Source organism: Miniopterus schreibersii (genome assembly GCF_964146895.1).
Source record: "Miniopterus schreibersii genome assembly, chromosome: 5".
Lineage (NCBI taxonomy): Eukaryota > Metazoa > Chordata > Mammalia > Chiroptera > Miniopteridae > Miniopterus > Miniopterus schreibersii.
The window spans coordinates 83614203-83637359 of NC_138106.1; the positions used below are offsets into that span (position 1 = coordinate 83614203).

The 23157-nt window shown below is 42.0% G+C and overlaps 1 protein-coding gene across 2 annotated transcripts in view; it reads left to right on the plus strand.

Moving 5' to 3' along the window:
• The window catches only part of LOC308557556 (ceruloplasmin), a 77396-nt gene that overhangs the window by 35060 nt on the left and 19179 nt on the right, over positions 1-23157 (plus strand). For both annotated transcript variants that reach the window (XM_081138109.1, XM_081138110.1), the window contains exons 10-15: positions 12153-12303; positions 13611-13823; positions 15425-15635; positions 16915-17057; positions 18242-18370; positions 22109-22215. In XM_081138109.1, the coding sequence (XP_080994235.1) occupies positions 12153-12303; positions 13611-13823; positions 15425-15635; positions 16915-17057; positions 18242-18370; positions 22109-22215 (954 nt within the window). The remainder of the gene's footprint in view (positions 1-12152; positions 12304-13610; positions 13824-15424; positions 15636-16914; positions 17058-18241; positions 18371-22108; positions 22216-23157) is intronic.

Here is a 23157-nt window from a genome sequence, read left to right on the forward strand (position 1 = left end):
TTTCTGAGCCAGACCTGTAATCAACCATTTCTCCAAAAAGCCCTGGTTCTTTTGGATAAGAAATTATTTTTAGAACCACAATCTGGGCACTGCAGGGGGGTGGGAGGGCTTATTGCTTTTGGGTTAATCATTATTTTTAAGGCAGAAATGGAAAAGAAATGTAAGATAAATTTCATCAGAAGTTTATAGTGATATTTTCTCTTCAATTTAGGTCTATGGCTTTTTTTTTTTTTTTTTTTTACTTAACCTCATTGATCTTACATCTGTATTTCCCTTCAACTGCACTGAAAAATCTTATTTCTCAATGAATATGAATATTCACTCAATTCATCCCCTAATATACACACAACAGTCTCATAACCATAATTACAACACTGCAGCCAAACAATATAATTACTGAAAATAGTTTCAGACTTGTTTGCAGCCGTTTTTGTCCTCAGAGTAGATCCCACTAGGGATGTTCAGTTAAATTACAACTTTAAAGTCATTTGGAGTACTTATTCTCTGTAATTTTGTCGCACATAGAATACACAGTTTAATTTAATTAATTTTACTTCTTTTTTAAGGGATTGCTTTTAAAACTGTAATGTTCTTTTATAATTATGTAAGATATTTACCTGCTTCCAACACCTAATCTACAAAAAGAGGCATATTCAAAGAAGTCTCTTTTAGCCTTTCTTTCCTCTCACCTAATCCCTCACTACAGGTAGCTTATTTTTATAGTTTATTCTTTTATTTACTATTATTTTATTTACTTTATTTTTAGAGCACTTAAAGATTCATAGCAAAATTGAGGATACAGTACAGAGATTTCCCGTATACCCAGAACCCCACACATGCACAGCATCCCCCAATATCCACATCCCCCACCAGGGTGGTACATTTGCTAACAGTTGGTGAACCCACACTGACACAGCCTTATCACCCAAAGTCCATAGTTTACACTACGTTTCACTCTTGGTGTTAATATTCTATGGGTGTGGACAAATGTATAATGACATCTATCTATCATCGTGTCATACAAAGTATTTTTTCTTTGCCTTAAAAATACTCTCTGCTCCACCTATTTATCCCTATGGAGACGGTAAAAGACCAGTGGGCAGTCAGTCATACAGGATGTAGCCTTTCTAGATGGCCTTCTTTCACTGAGTAATATGCATTTACCTTGCCTCCGTGTCTCTTCATGGCTTTCTAGTTCATTTCTTTTTAGCACTGAATAATATGCCATTGTCTGGATGTCCCACAGTTTATTTATACATTCACCTTCTGAAGAATATTTTGGTTACTTCCGAGTTTTAGAAATTATGTATAAAGCTGCTATAAACATCCACGTGCAGGTTTTTGTATAGACATAAGCTGTCAGCTCCTTTGGGTAAATACCAAGGAGCCTAATGGCTGGATCATATGGTAAGAGTATGTTCAGTTTTGTAAGAGACCACCAGACTGTCTTCCCACCAGCAACGAATGAGAGTTCCTGTTGCTCCATATCCTCATCAGCATTTGACGCTGTCAGTATGTCAGTATTCCAGATTTTAGCCATTCTAATAGGTGTGTAGTGGTATCTTATTATTGTTTTAATTTGCATTTCCCTAATGACATGATGTAAAGCATCTTTTCATATGCTTGTTTACCATCTGTATGTCTTCTTTGGTGAGGTGTCTGTTAAGGTCTTTTGCCCATTTGTTAATTGGATTATCTATGTGTTTAATGTTGAATTATAAGTTTTTTTTTTTAATGTTTTAGACAATAGTCCTTTATCAGATGCATCTTTTGCAAATATTTTCTTCCATTTTGTGGCTTATCTTCTCATGCTCTTAACATTATCTTCACAGAGCATAAAATTTAACTATAATGAAGTCCAGCTTATCAATTCTTTCTTTCATGGATTGTACCTTTGGTATTTTATCTAAAAAGTTATCACTCCATCCAAGGTGATCTAGATTTCCAATGTTATCTTCTAGTGTTCTAGTGGTTTTATGACTTTGCCTTTACATTTAGGTCTGTGATCCATTCTGAGTTAATTTTTGTAAAAAAAGTAAGGTCTGTGTCTAGCTTGTTGTTTTGGTTTGTTTTTTTGCATGTGGATATCTAGTTGTTCCAGCACCATTTGTTGAAAAGACTATCTTTGTTCCATTGTATTGCCTATGCTTATTTGTCAGGTATCAGTTGACCAAATTTATGTGGGTCTATATTTGGGTTCCCTGTTCTTTCCATTGATCTATTAGTCTGTTATGTTGCCAATCCCACACTGTTTTGATTACTGTAGTATTATAATAAGTTTTGAAGTTGTCAGGTGTCAGTCCTCCAACTTTGTTCTTCATATTTGGTTGGCTGTTGTGAATCTTTTGCTCTCTACATAAGCTTTAGAATCAGTTTTTTGATGTCCGCAAATAATTTTCTGAGATTTAATAGAATCTATAGGTCAGGGTGGAAAGAACTGACAACTTGGCAATATTGAGTCTTCCTTTCTATGAATATGCAATATATCTCTATTTATTTTGTTCTTTGATTTTATTCACCAGAGTTTTATAGTTTTTCTCATATAGATCTTGTACATATTTTGATAGATTTATACCTAAGTATTTAATTTGGGGGATGCTAATGTAAATGGTATTATTTTTAACTTAAAATTCCACTTTTTCATTGCTGATATATAGGAGAGTGATTTCATTTACTTTTGCATATTATCCTGCAACCTTGCTATAATTGTTATTGGTTACAAGAATTTCTTTGTCAATCCTTTTGGATTTTCTACATAGATGGTCATGTCATCTGTGAACAAAGACAGTTGTATTTCTTCCCAATCAGTGTGCCTTTTTTTTTTCTTGTCTTGTTACTTTAGCTAAGACTTCCAGTATAATGTTAAAAGTAGTAGTGAGAGGGGACATCCTTTCCTGGTACCCGATTTTAGTGGGAAAACTTTTAGTTTCACTCCATAAAGTATGATGTTAGCAGTAGTTTTGGTTGTGTCAGGTTTTTTTTGGGGGGGGGTAGATTTTTTTGAGTTAAGGAAGTTCCCTCTACTCTTAGTTTACTGAGAGATTTTAGTCACGTATCAGTGTTGGACTTTGTTAAATGCTTTTTCTTCATCTTTTGACATGATCATGTGATTTTTCTTCTTTAGACTATTGATTTGATGGTTCACATTAACTGATTTTATAATGTTGAGCTGGCATTGCATACCTGGAACAAATCCCACTTAATCATAATATATTATTATATTTATACATTGTTGGATATGATTTGCTAATATTTTGGGGCATATTTTATATCTATGTTCATTAGAGATACATTGGTCTGTAGTTTTCTTATAATGTCTTTGTTTCATTTTGGTATTAGAATAATGCTGGCCTTTTAGAATGAGAAAAGTTTTTCCCTGTTTCTATGCTCTGAAAAAGATTGTATAGAATGGGCATAATTTCTTCCTTAAATGTTTGATACAATTCGCCAATGAACCCATCTGGGCCTGGTACTTTCTGTTTTGATCAGTTATTTGCTATTGATTCTATTTCTTTAGTAGATGTAGGCCTATTCAAATTGTCTATTTGTTCTTGTGTGAGTTTTGGCAAATTGTGTCTTTTAAGGAACTGACCCACCTTATCTAAGTTACCAATTTTATGGGCATATAATTTTTTATAATATTCCTTTATTATCTTTTTAATGTTTATAGGATCAGTAGTGATGTTCCATGTTTCATTTCTAATATTAGTAATTTATGCTCTCTCTCTCTTAGCCTCCTTCAAGGCTTATTTATTTTATTGATATTTTCAAAGAATCACCTTTCAGTTTCATTGATTTTTTTTGTATTGATTTTCCTATTTTCAATGTCATTGATTACTTCTCTAATTCTTATTTTATTTTTTAAAATAAACCAATATGTATGTGTGTGTGTATTCATATCCTTGCTTTTTTCCCACCTAACAATATAATCTGTAATTCCCTCCCATCTGTAATATATGGAGATATTCCTCATTTCTTTTTTACAGTAGATATTACTTCATTGTGTAAGCATGCTACAGTTTATACAACCAGTCTACTATTTGACAGAAATTTTGGTTGCTTCCAGTGTTTACTTTTACAAATACAATACAATGGGTAGCCTTGTTCATACATCTCTTTGTATTTTTGTCAGCATACCTTTCGAATAAATTCCTAAGAGTTTTATTGCTTGGGCAAAAGATAAGTACATACACAGTTTTGCTAGATATAGCCAAATTTCCTTCCATAAGAATTACGCTATACTGCATCCCTACCAGGTATAGTGTGAGACGATCTGTTTTTCTACAGCCTTACTACAAAGTGTATTGTTGAATTTGGGAATTTGTACCTATCTAATAAGACATAAATAGTATCTCTGTAATTTAAATTTATTTTTTTTGTTTTTTGGGTTTTTTTGTTACTAGTAGTGGGCAACTTTTCAAATGCTTAAGAATCATTTTCATTTCTTTATTTGACTGTTATAGCTGTAGCTCATTTTTCTATATAGATCTTTTTCTTCACTCATTTGGAAACTATTAACATATTTGGGATAGAAACGCTTTGTCTGAGATATCAGTTGTAAATATTTTTTTCTTAGTTGTTATTTGCCTTTTTACTTTGTTTATGGGTGCTATTTGCCATGTAAAATTTTTATTTCTATCATCTTTTCCTTTATTGTTTACAGATTTTGAGTCATAGTTAAGAAGTTTTCCCATTTCCCAGGTTATAAAGGAATTTGCCCCTACTGCCTTCACATGCTTGTTTTGTTTTATTTTTCACATCTAAATCTCATTTCTATTTAGAATTTATCCCGTTGTACAGTTGAGGAATGGATCAAATTTATCTTTTTCTATATGACTATCCAGTCATCTTAACACCATTTATTAAAAAGTCTAACATTTCCACATTGATTTAAAAGCTGCCTTTATCAGATACTAAAATTTTCATACACAATTAAGTCTATTTCTTGATTTTCTATTCTAATCCATTCATCTCTACATATTCATGCACCAATAGCATACTATTTTAATTATAGAGTCTATATAATATACTTAATGACTAGTAGCCATACTTCATTGCACTTCTTTTTCATCATTTTAATGGCTATTTTTGCTGACTTATTCTTTCTAATGAACCTCAAAAAAACTTATCTGGCTCCAGAAAAAAAAAAAAAAAAAGAGCCTAACACGGTTTGGTTGGGACTGTTTCAAATATACAAATTACACAAAACAGACATCAATTATTTTTTTAAATTATTGATCTTAGAGAGAGAGGAAGTGAGAGGGAGAGAGAGAGAAACATTCATCCATTGCCTCCAGCACACGTCCCCACCAAGGATGGAATCCACAACCTGGGTGTGTGACCTGACTAGGAATCGAACCGGTGACGCTTTGGTATATAGGACGACACTTCAACCAACTGAGCCACACTGGCCAGGGCAGAACAGGCATCATTATAAAGTTGAGTCATCCTACAGAAGAACATGTTTTCTATTTGTTCAAGTGTACTTTTGTGTTTTTCAGGAGTATTTTATAGTTTCCATTATATAGGTTTTGAGTAATTTTTGTTAAGTTTATATCTGGATATTTTTAATTGGCTATTATAAATGGTAATGTCATTATTTAAAATTTTAAGCATGTAACTTAAAATATATATATACTTTCCTACCTCTGGATCCCATTCTTTGATCTTATGCTTACATTGGGAAGGAATAAAAGGAGACTAAGGTTTATTGAACTCTGTCCATGCACTTTCACACATACTGCTTCATTTGGCTTTCACGGTAACCCAAGAGGCTAAGGATTATTATCCCCACTTTCTGGAGAGGAGGAACTCAGTGAGTTGAGATTTAAACTGTGAGTTTATCCTCTACATATTTCATTGTCTTCATTTGGAAATGAAGGCGTCACAACACAGAAAGGTCTACAGGAGGCATTGAAAGTCCTTTTCCTGCCCTAGCTGGTTTGGCTCAGTAGTTAAAGCGTTGGCCTTTGGACTGAAGGGTCCCGGGTTGGATTCTGGCCAAGGGCATGTACCTCAGTTGCAGGCTCGATCCCTGGCCTCGGTTGGGTGTGTGCAGGAGGGAACCAATTGATGTGTCTCTCTCACATTGATGTTTCTCTCTCTCTATCTCTCTCTCTTTCCCTTCCACTCTCTCTGAAAAGCAATGGAAAAAATATCTTCAGGTGAGGATTTAAAAAAAAAGTCCTTATCCTGGCTTTTTTTACTTGCTAGCCATGTGGCTTCAGATTGGATACAATATTCGAATAATGTAAAATAGTGTCTGATCATAATGAGTATATCTATTATTTTACCACTAAGTGTGATGTTGGCTATTAGTTGGTATTTTTAAATTTTATTTCTGGTTTACTGAAAATGTTTTTCTATTTAAAATCACTTGAGCTGCTCAGAAGACATCTTGTGCTAGGCACAGAATTCATTGCCCAATAAGACAGGCCAGTTTTCTGTTCTAATAGGGTTTATACTGTTGTGTGTGGTGTACCAGAGAGGAAGGGGGGATGGGTCTGAAGGGGGTGGGAAGGAGAGATCATAAACAAACACACAAAGAAATGGAAATAGGTAACTTCAGAAGATGACAATTGTTTTAAAAATCAAAATAGGGTAATATCATAGTAAAAAGAAATCCTAGTTTAGATAAGGTGGAGGGAATATTTGGGATGATATTTAAATTTCAAGGAGGAAGACTTGCAGAGATCTGGGGGGAAAACAAAAGGAATAGCTAATGCCAGGATGTCAAGTTTTTTAAAAATTTATTTTTAGATTTCCTTGAAATTATTTTTAAAATTAATAAAATAAAAAAAGATATGTAAAACATATTTCTTTTCTGCTTTACCCTATAAGTGTGACCAGTTGCATTAAGAATTTCCTAATGTTGAACCATCCTTGCACTTCTGTGAAAAAGCATTACTTGAGCATGGTGTTTTTTTCAATATATTTCTGTGTTGAATTTGATAGTGTTTTATTTAGAATTTCTCATCTAAGCTATAAGTGATACCAGTTTAAACTTTGTGTGTATTTTCAGGTATTATATCATGGCTAGACTATCTTCATTAAATAAATTGGGAAGATTCTTGTTTTTAATATTTTGGAACAGCTTAAATAAATAAGAACCCATTTGCTACTTAGAAACTTTTGACTTTGTGACTTTTAAGAAATAGTTATGTTATTAATGTTTTAATCACTGTTTTTATTTCACCCATGGATATTGGTCTATTCAGGTCCTTCTTCTAAGTCAACTGATCACATTTTTGTACACAGTGGTGTCACTTTGTTTGTCTCTCATATATGTGACACTGGACAACAAATGGGTCTGGGCTGCCTGTCCTTACTTGAGACAATTAAGCAGAGTCAGGGTTGAATCATACATGAGCGTTTGTTCCAATAATGCCTGTAGTATGGGAGAGCAGTGGGTCATCCATGAAAATCTGCTCTAAGCCCCCCTCTCCCCATAATCCAACTGCTTATATTGGGCAGAAGGACAAAGATTACATGGGAAAGTAGGAATTACAGGCATGGGGAATGAGCAAGGTATAATGGTTACAGGTTACAAGCAATGTGGGCTGGGGATTGCAAAGGGCAGGTGCCTCCAGGACTCCATTGTTTTGGGAACAAAGTTGTTAATCTTTCCATGATGATAGGCAGTTCTTGGAAAAGGAGAATGGACGGAATTCCAAGGTTAACTACCACGTTCTAGGGCGTACAACTCTCAGCCAGGTTAAAATGTGCTTTCTCTAATCAGAACAGAACAATCACAGTTAAAAAAGTATGATTAATATTTCCTATAACCACAGTTAGTCCCCACTATTTTATTTCTGCCCCTTTCCCATTCCTAATGTGGGGTATTTGGAATCTCAATTTTTTTGTTAGACTCACCAGAGTTTTGTGTATTTTATTGGTCTTTTCAAAGACTACATTTTCAGGTATAGCTATTTTAATGTGTTCTAATTTATTAATTTCTGTCTTTATTAATTTTTCTTTAATAGTTTTATTTTTCTAAAATATTTAGATATTTACATTTATTTTTATTTGATTTTTCTTAAAATAAAAAGCATTTCAGACTCTCAGCTTAGATGTTTAGTTTTATTCCATACATTCTAACTCGTAGTGTTCTCATGGACAATATTTACTTAGTATATAGTAATTCATTTCTTTCCTCTTTGATCTAAGAGTTATTTGGATCAAATATGATTTTTTAAGTTTTATAACTTTTTGTCCTTTTATTAGTGATTTTTAGTTTTGTTGCATTAAGATAAAAAAATGTGACCTATAAACTTTCATTTAATTTTTTTCTGTAGATTAGAACATAAAGCGATTTTAGTGGTCCCCTGCTGAAAACCTCACACATCTGAAAATGTCTTTTTGTTGTTCTTTGCCTGGTACAGAATTTTCATAACATAATCTTTTCCCCTCAAAAACATAAATACTACTCCATCTTCCTCTGACATTTATTGTAGTAGAGAAGTCCAATGATTTCCACTATTATTTATTATCAGTATGTCTTCCCTTTAATAACTTGTCTCTAAAATCATTACTATGTGTATATTTTTATTTTTTATTTTTTAAAAATTTATCTTTATTGTTGAAAGTATTACAAATGTCCCCCTTTTCCCCCCAGTGATCCCCTCCACCCTGCACCCCTCCCCACAGCCTTCACTTCACTATTGTCTGTGTCCATGGGCTATACAAGTATGTATATAAATTCTTATGTTAATCTCTTCCCACCCACCCCCCTTCCCTCTGAGATTCGTCAGTCTCTTCCATGCTTCTATGTCTCTGGATCTATTTTGTTCATCAGTTTATTTCATTCATTAGATTCCACATATGAGTAAGATCATGTGACACTTGTCTTTTTCTGACTGGCTTATTTCACTTAGCATAATACTCTCCAGGTCCCACCATGCTGTCTCAAAGGGTAAGAGATCCTTCTTCTTTACAGCTGCATAGTATTCCATGGTATAAATGTCCCAGAAGATGCTTGACATGATTTCAATCTTCTTGAACTTGTGGAGACTCATTTTGTGTCCTAACATGTGGTTTATCTTTGAGAATGTCCCATGTGCACTTGAGGAGAATGCTTATGAGTGCCTTGGAGTGGAATGTTCTGTAAGTGTCAATTAAATCCATCTGATCTAGTGTGTCATTTAGAGTCACTGTTTCCTTGTTGATTTTTTTCTGGAAGATCTATCCAGTAAAGTCAGTGGGGTGTTAAAGTCCTCTACTATGACTGTATTGCTGTCAAGCTCGCCTTTAAAGTCCTCCAGAAGGTTTTTGTTTGTTTTTGTTTTTCCAGCCTGTGTGACTCTTTTGTTCTGAGGTGGGTCTCTCATAGACAGCATATATTTGGGTCATGTTTTCTTATCCATTCAGCTACCCTATGTCTTTTGATTGGGACATTTAATACATTTATATTTGAGGTTATTATTGATAGGTACTTATTCATTGCCATTTTATTTCTTTATGACTATGTTTCTCATTCTCTCTATTTCAACTTCTTTTTACAGCAGTCCCTTCACCATTTCTTGCAATGTTGATTTGATGGCCATAAACTCCTTTAACCGTTTTTTTGTTTGTTTGTTTTTGTCTGGGAAGCTCTTTATTTCACCATCTATTTTGAATGATAGCCTTGCTGGTTAGAGTATTCTTGGTTTCAGGTCCTTGGTTTTGCGTTACCTTGAATACTTCATGCCATTCCCTTCTGGCGTGTAGAGTTTCTGATGAGAAATCAGCTGATAGCCTTATGGGAGCTCCTTTGTAGGTAACAGATTGATTTTCTCTTGCTGCCTTTAAGATTCTCTATCTTGAATTTTTGGAATTTTAATTATGATGTGTCTGGGTGTGGGCCTCTTTGGGTTCTTCTTCCTTGGGACTCTCTGTGCCTTCTGAACTTGTGTGACTTTTTCCTTGACCAAATTAGGGAAGTTTTCTGCCATTATTTCTTCAAACAGGTTCTCTAACCCTTGCTTACTTTCAAACTCTTCAGACATTCCTATGATGCAAATATTCTTATGTTTCATGTTGTCCCACAGCTCCTGTAAACTGTTCTTTTGTTTAATTGTTTTTTTTCTTTTTGGTTCTCTGATTGATTTTTTTTCTACCCTGTCTTCTAATTTGCTGATCCAGTCCTCAGCTTTCCCTAATCTGCTGTTCATTCCTTCCAATGTGTTTTTTTTTTTAATTTCTACTATGTCATTCTTAATTTCCTTCATAGTTTCTATATCTTTTTTCATGCTGTTGAGCATCTTTATGATCAGTATTCTGAACTCTGTATCTGAAGATTGTTTATCTCCATTTTATTTATCTCTTCTTCTGGAGAATTATTTTGTTCTTTCATTTGGGGCTTTTTTGTCTCCACATTTTGGCTGCCTGTTGGATTTGTTTGTATGTATTAGGTAGATCTGCTAGGACTCCCAGTTGAATCGTCTCTGGTGCAAGCTGCTATCAGACGCTTTTTGTGACTGGCCTTGAGTACCCTGTTTGAAATTTTCCACACTCCACAGCTTCTGGTTTCCTCTGCTGGGGCTAGGTGTGTTTGGACTGGACCAAGATGTGCACCAAGGTCTGCTTTTCCAAGCCCTGGATCCAGAAGCAAATCGGGCAAAGACTCAAAGCTTCCAGAAGCTATTATACAGTTTCTTAATGAGCCTCAGACTGTAGAAATTTCACGAGGTGGGGCCAGAGGTTTTCCAGCAGGGTGGGGCAACTGCTCCCATGCCCCAGGCAAAAGCTGCTTAGAAGGTAAATGTCTGCTTGAGAAAGACATCCTCTGCTGTATGGAGGAATGACTCAGCACCATGGTCCACATGGGTACCCTCTGAGACCTATTCCCCCAGCCAGCCCCCCTGGATTCTTCTCACACTGCTCTAATCCACTCTGCCTCCACCAGAGCCCAAGGTGAGTGGCTGCACATGAAACTTTGTGTGTTGGCCCTTTAAGAGGGTGCTTGCATTTCCAGCCCTCTCTCCCTGGCAGACAGAAACCCAGCTGCTTGTCACAGCCAGATGTTATGTGGTCACTTTTCACAGCTCTGGTGCTCCTGGCTGGGGAGCCCAGCTTGGAGTTTAGACCCCAGAGTTCTCAGTGGAAACCCGCCACAGCTGAGATATCTCTGGACCATTAGCTGCTGCCTATGGGAGCCTGGCCAGCCATCTTGTGCCTCCTCACTTCCTACCAGTTGCTATGCAGTCTCCACGTTAGGTCCTTGGTTATGAGGGCCCAGTCAGTCTTCAGTTGCAGTTGATTATTCAGGGTGGTTTTTCTTTATTTCAGTTGTAATTCCAGTTTGGTTCTGGGAGAGTGTCAGTGTAGAGCCCACTCAATCTGCCACAATCTTGGATCTCTGCTATGTGTATATTTTTAATCTTTGAAACTTTTCTTCTGATTTATGGGAGCTTTCTTAAGATCATCTCCATCATTGATTCAGTTTTCTGCAGGTACTAACCTCAGGTCTCTGCTTTAGCTAGATTTTTAAAATTTGATGTGTTTTTGATCTAAAAACAATTTCAGGAGAAAGACATGCAATCATCTGTGAAATTTTCTCTTCTTTGTGGCAGTAACTTGTCATTAGAGGCTCATACTCTTTGATTCCTTGGCTGCCTGCTTTCTTCTCAACTACTGAATCATTTCATAGACAAGATAGCTTCCTTATTTTTCAATAGGGATGGGGGAAGGGGAGCAAGAATGTTTGTTCAGATGCCTTGAGGTTGTGAAAATTCCTATTCCAAGTCACCTGGTAGGCTATTACTTTCCTTAAGATGATGCCTCCCTCTGATTTCCCCTGCTCTGCCTTATAGGATTCTTCATTTTTGTGAATGTGGATGGCACTTTCCCTGATTTCCAGCACAGGCACCTGTCCCCCCTATTTGAACAACTGATTTTAGGTGGGTTTAATGAGTATTGGTAGAGCTGGCAGGAATGCAGGGAGAGGGGAGTCAGAACTTTTGGGTGCAGTGAGAGGCTTAGGTTATCATGTTAAACCAAAAATCCACTGCATAGATACTAATGAAAACTCTAGTGGTCAGCAGGATGATTTCATGAGCCTCAGTGTACAAAGAGGAGTGGAAAGTTCTGTTCTTATCCTCCCCATTAGTGTTGTGTACTCAGAAGCCTTCCTGTGTATCCCATCTTCACCTTGTCGTTCTTGCTTTGATTTACAGAAAGACATGAACAAGGAGTTCTATTTGTTACCCTTGGTGTTTGATGAGAACGAGAGTTTACTCTTGGACGATAATATTAAAACATTTACAACTTCACCTGATCAGGTGGATAAGGAAGATGCAGACTTTCAGGAATCTAATAAGATGCACTGTAAGTACTGTTTCATCCACCAATGTTTCAAGTTATTTCAGTGCTGCCCATGGAATGCTTTTAATGATACTGAAATTCCAATAGCCTTGCCTATTGTTCAATTTTCAATAAATGATTAAATACAGTGAAGGTAGTACCATTGATTATTTAATGTATTGGTCAATTACTCCTCATTTCACTTAATTCAGGATGAAACATACAAAGTACGTCGATTAGATGCATGGTCCTTAATATGTGCATCACCCAGGCTTCTTAAAAATACAAATTCTTGGGCTCCAACCCTGACCTACTAAATCAGAAACTCTGGGTGTGGGGCCAGCAATCTATGCTTAACACACCTTCCAGGTGATTCTGATCTACACTCAAGTTTGAGAACTGCTGATTAGATGCTTTTCTCATCTGTGGCTTAAGAATGACAGGCACATTTTATTATTTAATATGAAGAAAGATATGGTCTCTGGTCTCAATAAACTTCAATAAGTCTCATCCTTGACTGCACAGTAGGATCAACTGGGAGCTTTTAAAAACTATTAAAGCTATTTTTAAAATGCTCAGGGCAATCTCCAGAGGTTTTTATTTTATTGAAACCTGGCATCAGGTTTATTTTTAGCTCCCAGTGTAATTCTGAAATGCAGTTAGGGTTCAGAGACAGTGAGCTGTTTGGAAAAAAAAAACACACAACAAAACACACACACACCACCAATGGACAACACGTGAAAATTATTGTAGCAAGAAGAAAAAAATGTAAAGTTGTGTTACAGATTTTTAAAATTGGATCGATACTAGTCATATTACCCACAGTCTTTAAAATATTCCTTTTGATTTAGCATTTTTGCATTCTGGAGGAGCCAAATACATTATCTATTGAAAACAGCAGTGAAAGAAAACTTCCTGAAAATATTCTGCCCTATTAATTCAAGAAGAATCACAGAATTTTCCATCTAGAACAACAAACCCACTCCCAGTCTACAGTGCCCAGGAAGAACTGTTATTTCTCATATATATGGGTGTTCACAATATGACTCTTGAGAGAACTGAGAAGTAGCTAGCTGGGAAGAACAGTGAGGTTCCCAGGGTACAGAACTCTGAGAATCCTGCATTCAACTCTGCTTCTTTGTCCCAGGGCTTCTCTGAAGGGAACATCAAGGAGTTGCAAAACCACTCCTGACACAGGAAGGAGTACAGAGGCCAGAATGGGTCTTTTAAAAATTAAATAAACAAAGTTGGCTCTGGAAAGTCTAGGAAGTTGTCATGTAGTAGGACATAAGGTAAACCACTTTCAAAATGTTATTTTCCACCTTTTACAGCCATGAATGGATTTATGTATGGGAATCAGCCTGGTCTCAATATGTGCAAAGGAGATTTGGCCACATGGTACTTATTCAGTGCTGGAAATGAGGCCGATATACATGGGATTTACTTCTCAGGAAACACGTATCTGTCAAGAGAAGAAAGGAGGGACACAGCCAACCTCTTCCCTCAAACAAGTCTCACACTCACCATGCAGCCTGATACTAAAGGTGTATTTCCTTGAAGTCAAGACAAGTCTCTATTGGATCAATTCCTGAGGTTTTGGTTTATAGTCTTGTGTTGGGTGATAAACTCATCCCTTCCCCAAGCCTCCCAAGTCCCCTTCCTTCCCTTGGAAGAGCAAGACTGGGCCACTACCTGCTATATGCCAGACAGGTCCATTTCCTGTTTGTCAGTGGGAGGGAAGGAGGTGACAAAAGAATAGACTGGGATTTCTCCCATTTACACAAAGCAGAATCCTTAAAACATTCTCTGTTTATATTATGGTCCTTTTAAAGATAGCTGGTGTAACCAAACGCAGGTTCAGCTGTCTGTTGTAACGAAAGCAAAACTTGTGAGACAGGTGCTGGTGAGAAGGAAAGCACTTTATTTAAGTGTCAGCCACCTGAGAAGATGTGGTACTTTTGTCCCAAAGCTCATCTTAACAGTTCTGGTTAAACTAACAAATTTTATAGGGCTGAAAGAGGGGAGAGAAAACTGGACATGCAGGATGTGTAGGCTGTGCAGGGTATCTTCCCATAGGCCTTGATATGGATCTTTATGGTCACCATTCTTGGGTTGGCCATATGGTATTTTTGTCCACTGAGCTCCTATGGCTGAGTGGTTGGCATCAGCTGGGGTCTTGAGGTCAGGCCACTTCCTAGGTTCACATAGGAACGGGAACTCCTGAACTGTGAAATATACTAAAAAACTTTTAACATGCAAGCTCTAGTTTCAAGAGAAAAATCAGGTTAGAGTAACAAGCTGGGTTTAACATTTATTCAGATTAATATGGGTTGCATTATATAGAATTTTTTATGAGTTTTCTTTGTTAGTTCATTCTTATTTTAGCTCTACTATATGGTTAGCCAGAGTAGTATAAAGTTTTTACTCTCTGTTACACTGGCAAATCAGACAAGACGGAGGAAGACTCCCTAAAGGCTCTGTACCTAAACTTATCATTTCTCTGTAGCCTAGATGTAGTATTCATTTGTCAGTTGTTTGCGATTGAATAACTTATACTAGAAATATAGCCATGCAAATTCAGAGACTCCTACAGGTCTGGCCATGAATGAATAAAAAAAACTAAAAGCAAAAAAAATTTTTTTTAAATGCTAACTTGCTTCAGGCTTTATTTGGTTCCTTATGTGGCACTAAAATGTAAGACAGGTTTAGGGTCACCTTTTCCTTCCTTCATTACACAAGTGTAAATACAACGGTAAACAACAGAGATAAAGTGTCTGCTCTCATGCAGCTGATAAGTATTCTGAATAATAATTGGGCAGGAGAAGGTTCTGGTGACCGATGTGGGGAGTTGGGTAAAGTTTCTCTAAGGAGGTAACAATTAAAGAAGGTTTGAGTGAAATGAGTGCAAGAGCCATGTGGATATTTTGAAATGTTCTAGGCAGAGGAACTGGCAAAAGCGACTGCCCTGAGGCAGACACTCCCTTGACAGGTGGCTTGGGTGGAGCGAGTAGTAGGTCAGTGATGAGAGGTGTGGGACACCAGCTCGTAACTGGGACCACAGTAAAGATGTTGATTCTGAGTGAGGTGAGAAGCCACAGAAGGTGCTGAGCAAAGGAGTGACACGCTTTCTTATTCACCTTTCAAGGGACTTTTGATGTTGAGTGCCTCACAACTGATCACTACACAGGTGGCATGAAGCAAAAATACACCGTGAGCCAATGCAGGCAGCTGTCTGAGACTCCAAATCCACTGTACCTGGGACAGAGGACCTACTACATCGCTGCAGTAGAGGTGGAATGGGATTACTCCCCAAGCAGGGAATGGGAAAAGGAGCTGCATCGTTTACAAGAGCAAAGGTAATTCTCTAGACTCTCATTCCCAATTTTTTAGTTTATCAGAGAAGAGAGAATTATGTTAAATTGCAGTAAAATTAACAGTTGCATTAAACAATAACAAAATGCTTCTTAGGAATCCTCATTAATTTCAGCTTCTCTCAATTTTCTCATAGGAAAATTTCCGTTTGCAGTCACTCATGTTTCTTTCTTTTCTATTGGAGTGTCGTCTCACATTCATATGCCCTTATTTTGTCATTGATTTTCAAGCTTACACCAAAATTAATGCCTCAGTTCAGAGCTAAAATATTTCCTTACCATTTGCTGTTTATGTTATCTTTTCTCCAAAGATTTTGTTATTAGTCTAGTAACCAGTTATTTCACATTCTTAAAGCTATTACGGATGAAAGAAAACTTTAAGTTCTTGAGGGCTGTGTAGCAGATACAGTCTCTGCCCTCCAAGAAGTTACAGGAAAATGCGGTTCAAAAACCACCAATAGCAAGTACCTCATGGGAATGAAAAAATAAGTTCAGCCTGAATAGATGCAAGCTAAGGGTGGTGGTTGGAGCTTCAGAAGCATTCTATTTAGAGCAGCATCACCCGCACTGTGGTTAGCCCTTTCGTACTGTTCCCTCTATGGTCTCCCACACCATGCACCAGCCCTTTGTGGGCATGATTTGACAGATTGGGGTGGGCATGTGTTCAGGTTTGGGGTGCACAACATGGCTGGGAACCTGTAGCTAAGCAGTGGTTAGCTGGTCACTTTGACTGTGATGTTATGATCTGCAGCGTAAAGGAGTTAAAGGTTATTTCAGTGATCATGTTAAAATAGTAGAAAGGCTATAGGAGCCATTAGAAGTCAATAAAAACTTTAGCTAAAAAAACATCTAGAAAAACATGGCTACTTCAGTTCCTATAGACTAGAAACATTGTAGTATACAGGGAACACTTCATTGGTGAAATCTGGACCCATCAAATTTTACAGCTATAAATAAACCTTGGAGATGACCTCCTCTCCTGGGGGGAGGAAACTGAGGCTCCGATAGGCAGTGACTAGCTGGAGGTCATGCTAGTGGCAGAGTCAGGGCCAGGACGCAGGTGGCTCCACCCTGGCCAGGTGCACTTTCTACCACACGTGTCTATTTTTAAAGTCTTGTTAGAATGGGAGAGGGGTATTGAAAACTATCATAATTATTAAAATAAAAACTGTATGTTAATTCAAAATTTAAAATTTAAAACTCAACTTCCATTTTCATTAAGACAAATACTAACTTAGTTGTGTGTGTGTGTTTTTTTTTTAAGTGTTTCAAATAATGCATTTTTAGATAAGGAGGAATTTTACATAGGCTCAAAGTACAAGAAAGCCGTGTATCGGCAGTACACCGACGGCACATTCCGCGTTCCAGTGGAGAGAAAAGCTGAAGAGGAACATCTGGGCATCCTAGGTACTCTAACGGCCCCGTGCACCAGGCGTGGGCCAGCGGTGTGCTGCGCTCGCAGTGAGAGTCCACGTCCAGGGTTTCATTTCCTCAGTTCATGTATCAAAGTTATTTAAATAAAAATAGGGGAGTTCTCCTAGTTGCTATATGGGATGCTGCCCAATTAATGAATCACTTAATAAAGCCAATTAGATCTTCAAAAAAATAAAAAGTTACTCAGTAAAAATGGGAAGCCTATGAATATGGCATAATAAAATATTATTTGTGTCAGAAATAATATATTATCCCATATACTAATGAAATTGTATATATTTGGTGTTTATCAAATGGATGCTTATAGTTTTGGTGAGATTCCTAGAAATTACTTTCTAATGAAATTCTTAACCAAATTCTCCCATCCCTCCAAAAAAAAAATTTATTTACTTTTAAAATTAATATGTAAATGATTAACTCCAAGGGGGAAAAAATGTACATATAGGTAAGAAAATAAGGAAAGAAAAAGTCTTATCATGCACAAGGCAGGGTGAAAAGTTGCCTTCAGTTTTTCAGGAATCGTTTTAAGACAGAATGTTTAAGAACTTGACCAACACTGGTCTTGGGAATGTCCTTGAAAATCAAGCACAGGGAATGCCACTCCCAGCCCCACTGTTTCCACACTGACAGAGTTCCCTGGGGCTCAGCGATCCTGAGCCCCCAGAGAGACACCCGAGGAAGAACGCAGTGCCGTTGGGTCAGAAATCCTCCCAGACAGGAACAGAGCTAAGACTGGCTGGAGAGGAGAAGTGGGGGGTAGCCCCGCCCACCCTTTCAAATGCAGGACTGCCTGCATTTATTAATTCCTGCTCAGGAAATTCTGGAAGCCAAATGCTGAGATCAGAACTCCTGGCCAGGGGTGGATGGGTCACGGCCTCAGTAGGATTAAGCCATCACGCTGCAGGGGACTTTCAGGCCCAAACCTCCACAGGACTCAGCTCAGAGATGCACCGGCTATAGGGGCAGCCGTTACTAGTGTTTTTATCCTGAATCCTCTGGAACCAGGTGTAGATCCAAGAGTAGTACAGCATGAGGCCACAGGAGGTAAAACAGACTCCGCCTTAATGCTGAGAAAGTTGCCTGATCTGTGCTTTTATTACTAAGTTAGAACTAACCTGACAGACATGTAAGCCACTTTTCCTTTTTACTCTTGCCAGGACCACAACTTCATGCAGACGTTGGAGACAAAGTGACTATTATCTTTAAAAACATGGCCACGAGGCCCTACTCAATACATGCCCATGGGGTGAAAACAGAGAGTTCTACTGTTACTCCAACTTCCCCAGGTACTCACGGGGCGGGGCCGGGGTTGTGCAATAGATTTTACAGCTCTTCCACAAGTGACTAGTCAGAAAGGCATTCCTTCCAAAGAAGTGTGTCTTGAGAAAGTGAAGCTGGTGGCCAGGAGGGGACACGGGGAAGTGTGCATGTGTGTACGGCCCTGTGAGGAGGAAGCCTGGTGGCGCTGGGCATCTAGACACGCAGGTCTGAGTCAGCAGAGATGGCTCTGTACACGCGCAGCTGGAACACGCCCTAGACAGCACTGCCACCCTCAACGGGGCTATTTCCCTGCCTGTATCTGAGGACAGGACCCTAAGGACAGAGGCTGCCACTTGAAATCTTAAATCTCCAGTATCTAACCTACTATCTGGCATGTCCTAAGAACTCAACAAATGTTTCACAAAGTAAAAGCTGAAATAGTTTCAATACAGGGGTGCATTTTCTTTCATAAGAACTGTATTTTTCATCTATTAGTGGTAAAGTTGGTTCCAGGAAGGGACATTTCTCAGTAATTTAGCAGTTCCCAAATTCAGGGTGGGGCAGAAGTAGGTTTATAGTTGTTCATGTGGAAAATAATACAATGGTTAATAAATAATAATACAAGAATAAACTCTGTTTCATGTACTCACAACTGTGTATCAAGTGAGAAACTAAATTACCCTATAGGGGAGTAGAAATGAAAAGCCCTGCCCTCATGATCCTCACAGTCTTCCTAAGGAGATAATAAATAAATAAAATACTAAGTTATAAAAAGTACTCTAAAATATCAAGGCAGATGAGCGAGGGTAAGTAACAGTGTTACTATTTTAGGTAGGGTGGTCAGGAGGGCGTCTCTGAGGAGGCGCCACTGGAGACACCTGAGATGGGAAGGATCCTCTCATGGGAAGTTGTGCGGGGAGAGCACCCAGGTCCCGAGATGGGAGGGGACCGGGTGCGCCCGAGGATCAGCAAGGAGGCCGGTGGCGAGCAGAGCAAATGGGAGGGACTGAGAGGTGAGGCGCAGGGAGGGCAGGGGCCGGACGCAGGAGGAGAGAGGGGGCCTGAGGCCATGGTCAGGACCTCAGATTGCACCCTGAAAACCCTGCGAGGGTTTGCGCTGGGGAGCGATGATCCTGTGAACACTGAAAGGACTGTCCGGCGACTACAGGGGACAAGGGCAGAAGCAGGAATCGGTTAGGGGGCTGTCGCAATAATCTGGGGAAAAGCTGAGACTCGGACCAGCTTAGAAGCGGCCGTGATGCTTGGGTTGCATATAGAGTGGCTGCTAGGAGGACCTGCCGGAAGGCTGGCGTTGGGAAGGTGAGGGAGGGGGAGGCCTGGCGACAGCAGCCGTGGCCACTGCAGCTCATGACAGGAAGCTGCGGGCGAAGGGGCAGCGGAGCCGGGAGGTCAATCGTGCTTTGTTCCCGTGAGGCGCTCCGCTTCTGGAAAGGGCAGGGATGTGGGGCAGGGGCTCGAGGGAAAAGATGCGTCTCCCACACCCCTTGAGGGCATCCCCCGTGTCCTGCTCGCGTCCCTGCCACCGCCGGCCGCATGAATAGAGTGGGGGGCCCACGTACACGGCGTGGCAGTGAGTCACGCGGACAGTCAAGCCCTGTGAGCGGCTGTCGCACAGCAAGCCTGGGTGACCCGGGGCAGGGGTGGGCTGGGAGGAGCCCAGCACCAGCGGACCAGGGTGAGGCCTTGCAGGGCAGCAGGGCGCAGCGTCTGGCCATCTTCAGTGCCAAGGTCCTGCGCACGGTCCTGCGTGGGACAGACTGTGCCACACGGCGTATGGTATGACGGGCAGAGTGGGACGAGCCCGAGAGGCCATGGCCCCTGAGATCAAGGTCTGACGGCCCCTCCCCAGGCATCCTGAGATCACCGAGGACAGCGGTGCAAAAGGAGAAAAGGAAACTGAGGGAGCCGCGGGGTGGGGGGAGGGGGGGTCTAGGCAGCACAGGAGACTGGGGCGGGGCCGCCCCGGGGACCACGGGGCAGCCCCCGAGGACAGTGTCCTAGAGAAGCTCACCTCGAGCCGGGGAGGGGTCTGCTGCGACCCGTCCTGAGTCCTGATACTAGAATCGCCACTGCTGCTGAAGCGCGGCAAGGAGCTCGACGCCCTCGGAGCAGAGGCCCGAGGCCGAGGCCCGCGCTCAAGGGGAAAATCAGGTGCATCCGATGCATCCGTCAGGGGCAGGCAGGGAGGCGGGGGGCCGGGGGGAGGGGGGAGGGGGGAGGCGGGGGGGCGGGGGGAGGGGGGCGGCGGGGGGGAGGGGGAGGCGGGGGGGAGGGCGGCGGGGGGGGAGGGGGGCGGGGGGAGGGGGGAGGAGGCAGGGAGGCGGGGGCAGCGGGGGCGGCGGGGAGGCGGGGGGCCGGGGGGAGGGGGGAGGGGGGAGGCGGGGGGGCGGGGGGAGGGGGGAGGAGGCAGGGAGGCGGGGGCAGCGGGGGCGGCGGGGAGGCGGGGGGCCGGGGGGAGGCGGGGGGGGAGGAGGGGGGGGAGGGGAGGCGGGGGGGAGGGGGAGGCGGGGAGAGGGGGAGGCGGGGGGGAGGGGGAGGCGGGGGGGAGGGGGAGGCGGGGGGAGGGGGAGGCGGGGGGGAGGGCGGCGGGGGGGAGGGGGGCGGGGGGAGGGGGGAGGAGGCAGGGAGGCGGGGGCAGCGGGGGCGGCGGGGAGGCGGGGGGCCGGGGGGAGGGGGGAGGGGGGAGGCGGGGGGGCGGGGGGAGGGGGGAGGAGGCAGGGAGGCGGGGGCAGCGGGGGCGGCGGGGAGGCGGGGGGCAGGCAGGGAGGCGGGGGGCCGGGGGGAGGGGGGAGGGGGGAGGCGGGGGGGCGGGGGGAGGGGGGAGGCGGGGGGGGAGGAGGGGGGAGGGGAGGCGGGGGGGAGGGGGAGGCGGGGGGAGGGGGAGGCGGGGGGGAGGGGGAGGCGGGGGGGAGGGAGGGGGGAGGCGGGGGGAGGGGGGCGGCGGGGGGGAGGGGGGAGGCGGGGGGGAGGGGGGAGGCGGGGGGCAGCGGCTCCCTCGGGGGAGCTCCGAGTGAATGGAAGCGAGGCCTCAGGAAGGCGCTGCGCGGGTTGATTCTAATCCCAGGGCTCGGCGGCCGGCCTTGGGTCTGAGTCGTCCAAGGGAGGGAACGGGAAGGAGAGAGAAAGTCTAAAGCGATCCCGAGCTGGCAGGGCCTGACCGGGTGAGACCCGGGCACCCCTGGTGAGACCCGGGCACCCCTGGTGAGACCCGGGCACCCCCGCTGCTGCAGACCCTGGGCGAGGACCGGGGGTGCAGGGGCCGGGCGCGGTGTCCCGCAGGCTGCGGCCACCCACAGGCTTAGCTGGAGTTTATTGGCTGGTTTTCTGCTCCCACTCACGGCCCTGGCCCGTCTGAGCAGACTTGGTCCGGCGCTGTGAGGAGGCTGTTACCTCCTGAAAGCCAAGACAACTAAGAAAAATCTCACAGGAGGGTCTGGTTCGGTGTTCGCCCGATTCCCCCCTCCCCTTCGTGGTACTGCAAGTGTGTCAAGTCCAGTTAATTCACAAACGACTAAGACAGAAATGTGTACATTACAGTTTGTCTTAAAACTGAATTTCTGAAAACAATTTTGAGTACCACCACTTTTAAAATCTAATTTCCTTCACATTTCCAGTTTCTGGGTACTGGTTATCAAGACGTAGCCTGTATATACATATATATGTATGTATGTGTGTGTGTATATGTGTGTGTGTGTATATGTATATATACCAAATATAACCAGACACATTAACACTTAATTTAGGTGAAACTCACACTTACATATGGAAAATCCCAGAAAGATCTGGAGCTGGAAGTGATGATTCTCCTTGTATTCCATGGGCCTACTATTCGACTGTGGATCGAGTTAAGGTAAACTTTAAGTCATCTGTGTTCTATAAAAAGTCCCAACAGAGACACACAGTTGAGGAAGATGGTTAGTTTTCCTGTGGTCCAATTCTATAGTAAACCTGCAGGAAAGTAAGCTGCTCTGCGATTCACTTTGGTTTCTTTTTGTTTGTGTCTGTTTTTAAGGATACAACTCTATGACTGCTGATTGTGGGTAACACAGATTCAAATATTAATCAATACAGTATTTTACTTCCCTTTCATTTCAAAATACATTAAACACGAAGAAGTGAAGTGCCTGATTTCAGAGCTCTGTTATTACACGGTGATAAAAATGCCGACCTCACAATCACAGCACAACTAATGCTGCTGTCTGATTAAATACTTCAAAGCCAACAAAGCGCTCAACAATGGCAAATCAGAACAGGTCCCAAGGCTCTTTTGTAGAATTAAATCTCTAGTCCCAATCTTCCTCCTGAGTTCCAGACTCAGCTATACGCCTGCAGACTGAACTCCGCCAGCATGTCCCACAGGCACTGGAAACTCAGCAGCTCTGAAACGGAAATCGGGCTCTCCCTCCACCCCTCCTGACTTCCTGCTGTAATACATAGCACCCTAAGTAGCCAGTCTACTCAGTTCAAGCTAGAACCCTGGATATAAAGTCTCTGCTGCTCCCCTGAGCTCACCCAGGGAACTCACCCACCTGCACAGGACCCAGCCCCCCCTTTCCTGCCATCTCCATCGGTCAGGTCTGTATTTGCCCCACTACTGCAGTGGCCCCTCGTCTCCACCTCTCCCCGTTCCAAGCCCTCCTTCACTCCACCACCGGGATGACTGGTTTAAAATGCAAACACGCTGCCGGTCCATGTTCCGTGTTTCAGTGGCTACCTATGTCCCGCAAGACAAAATCTAAAATTCCTGAACATGGTACAACGCAAAGACCCTTCAGGACCTAACCTGCGGCTA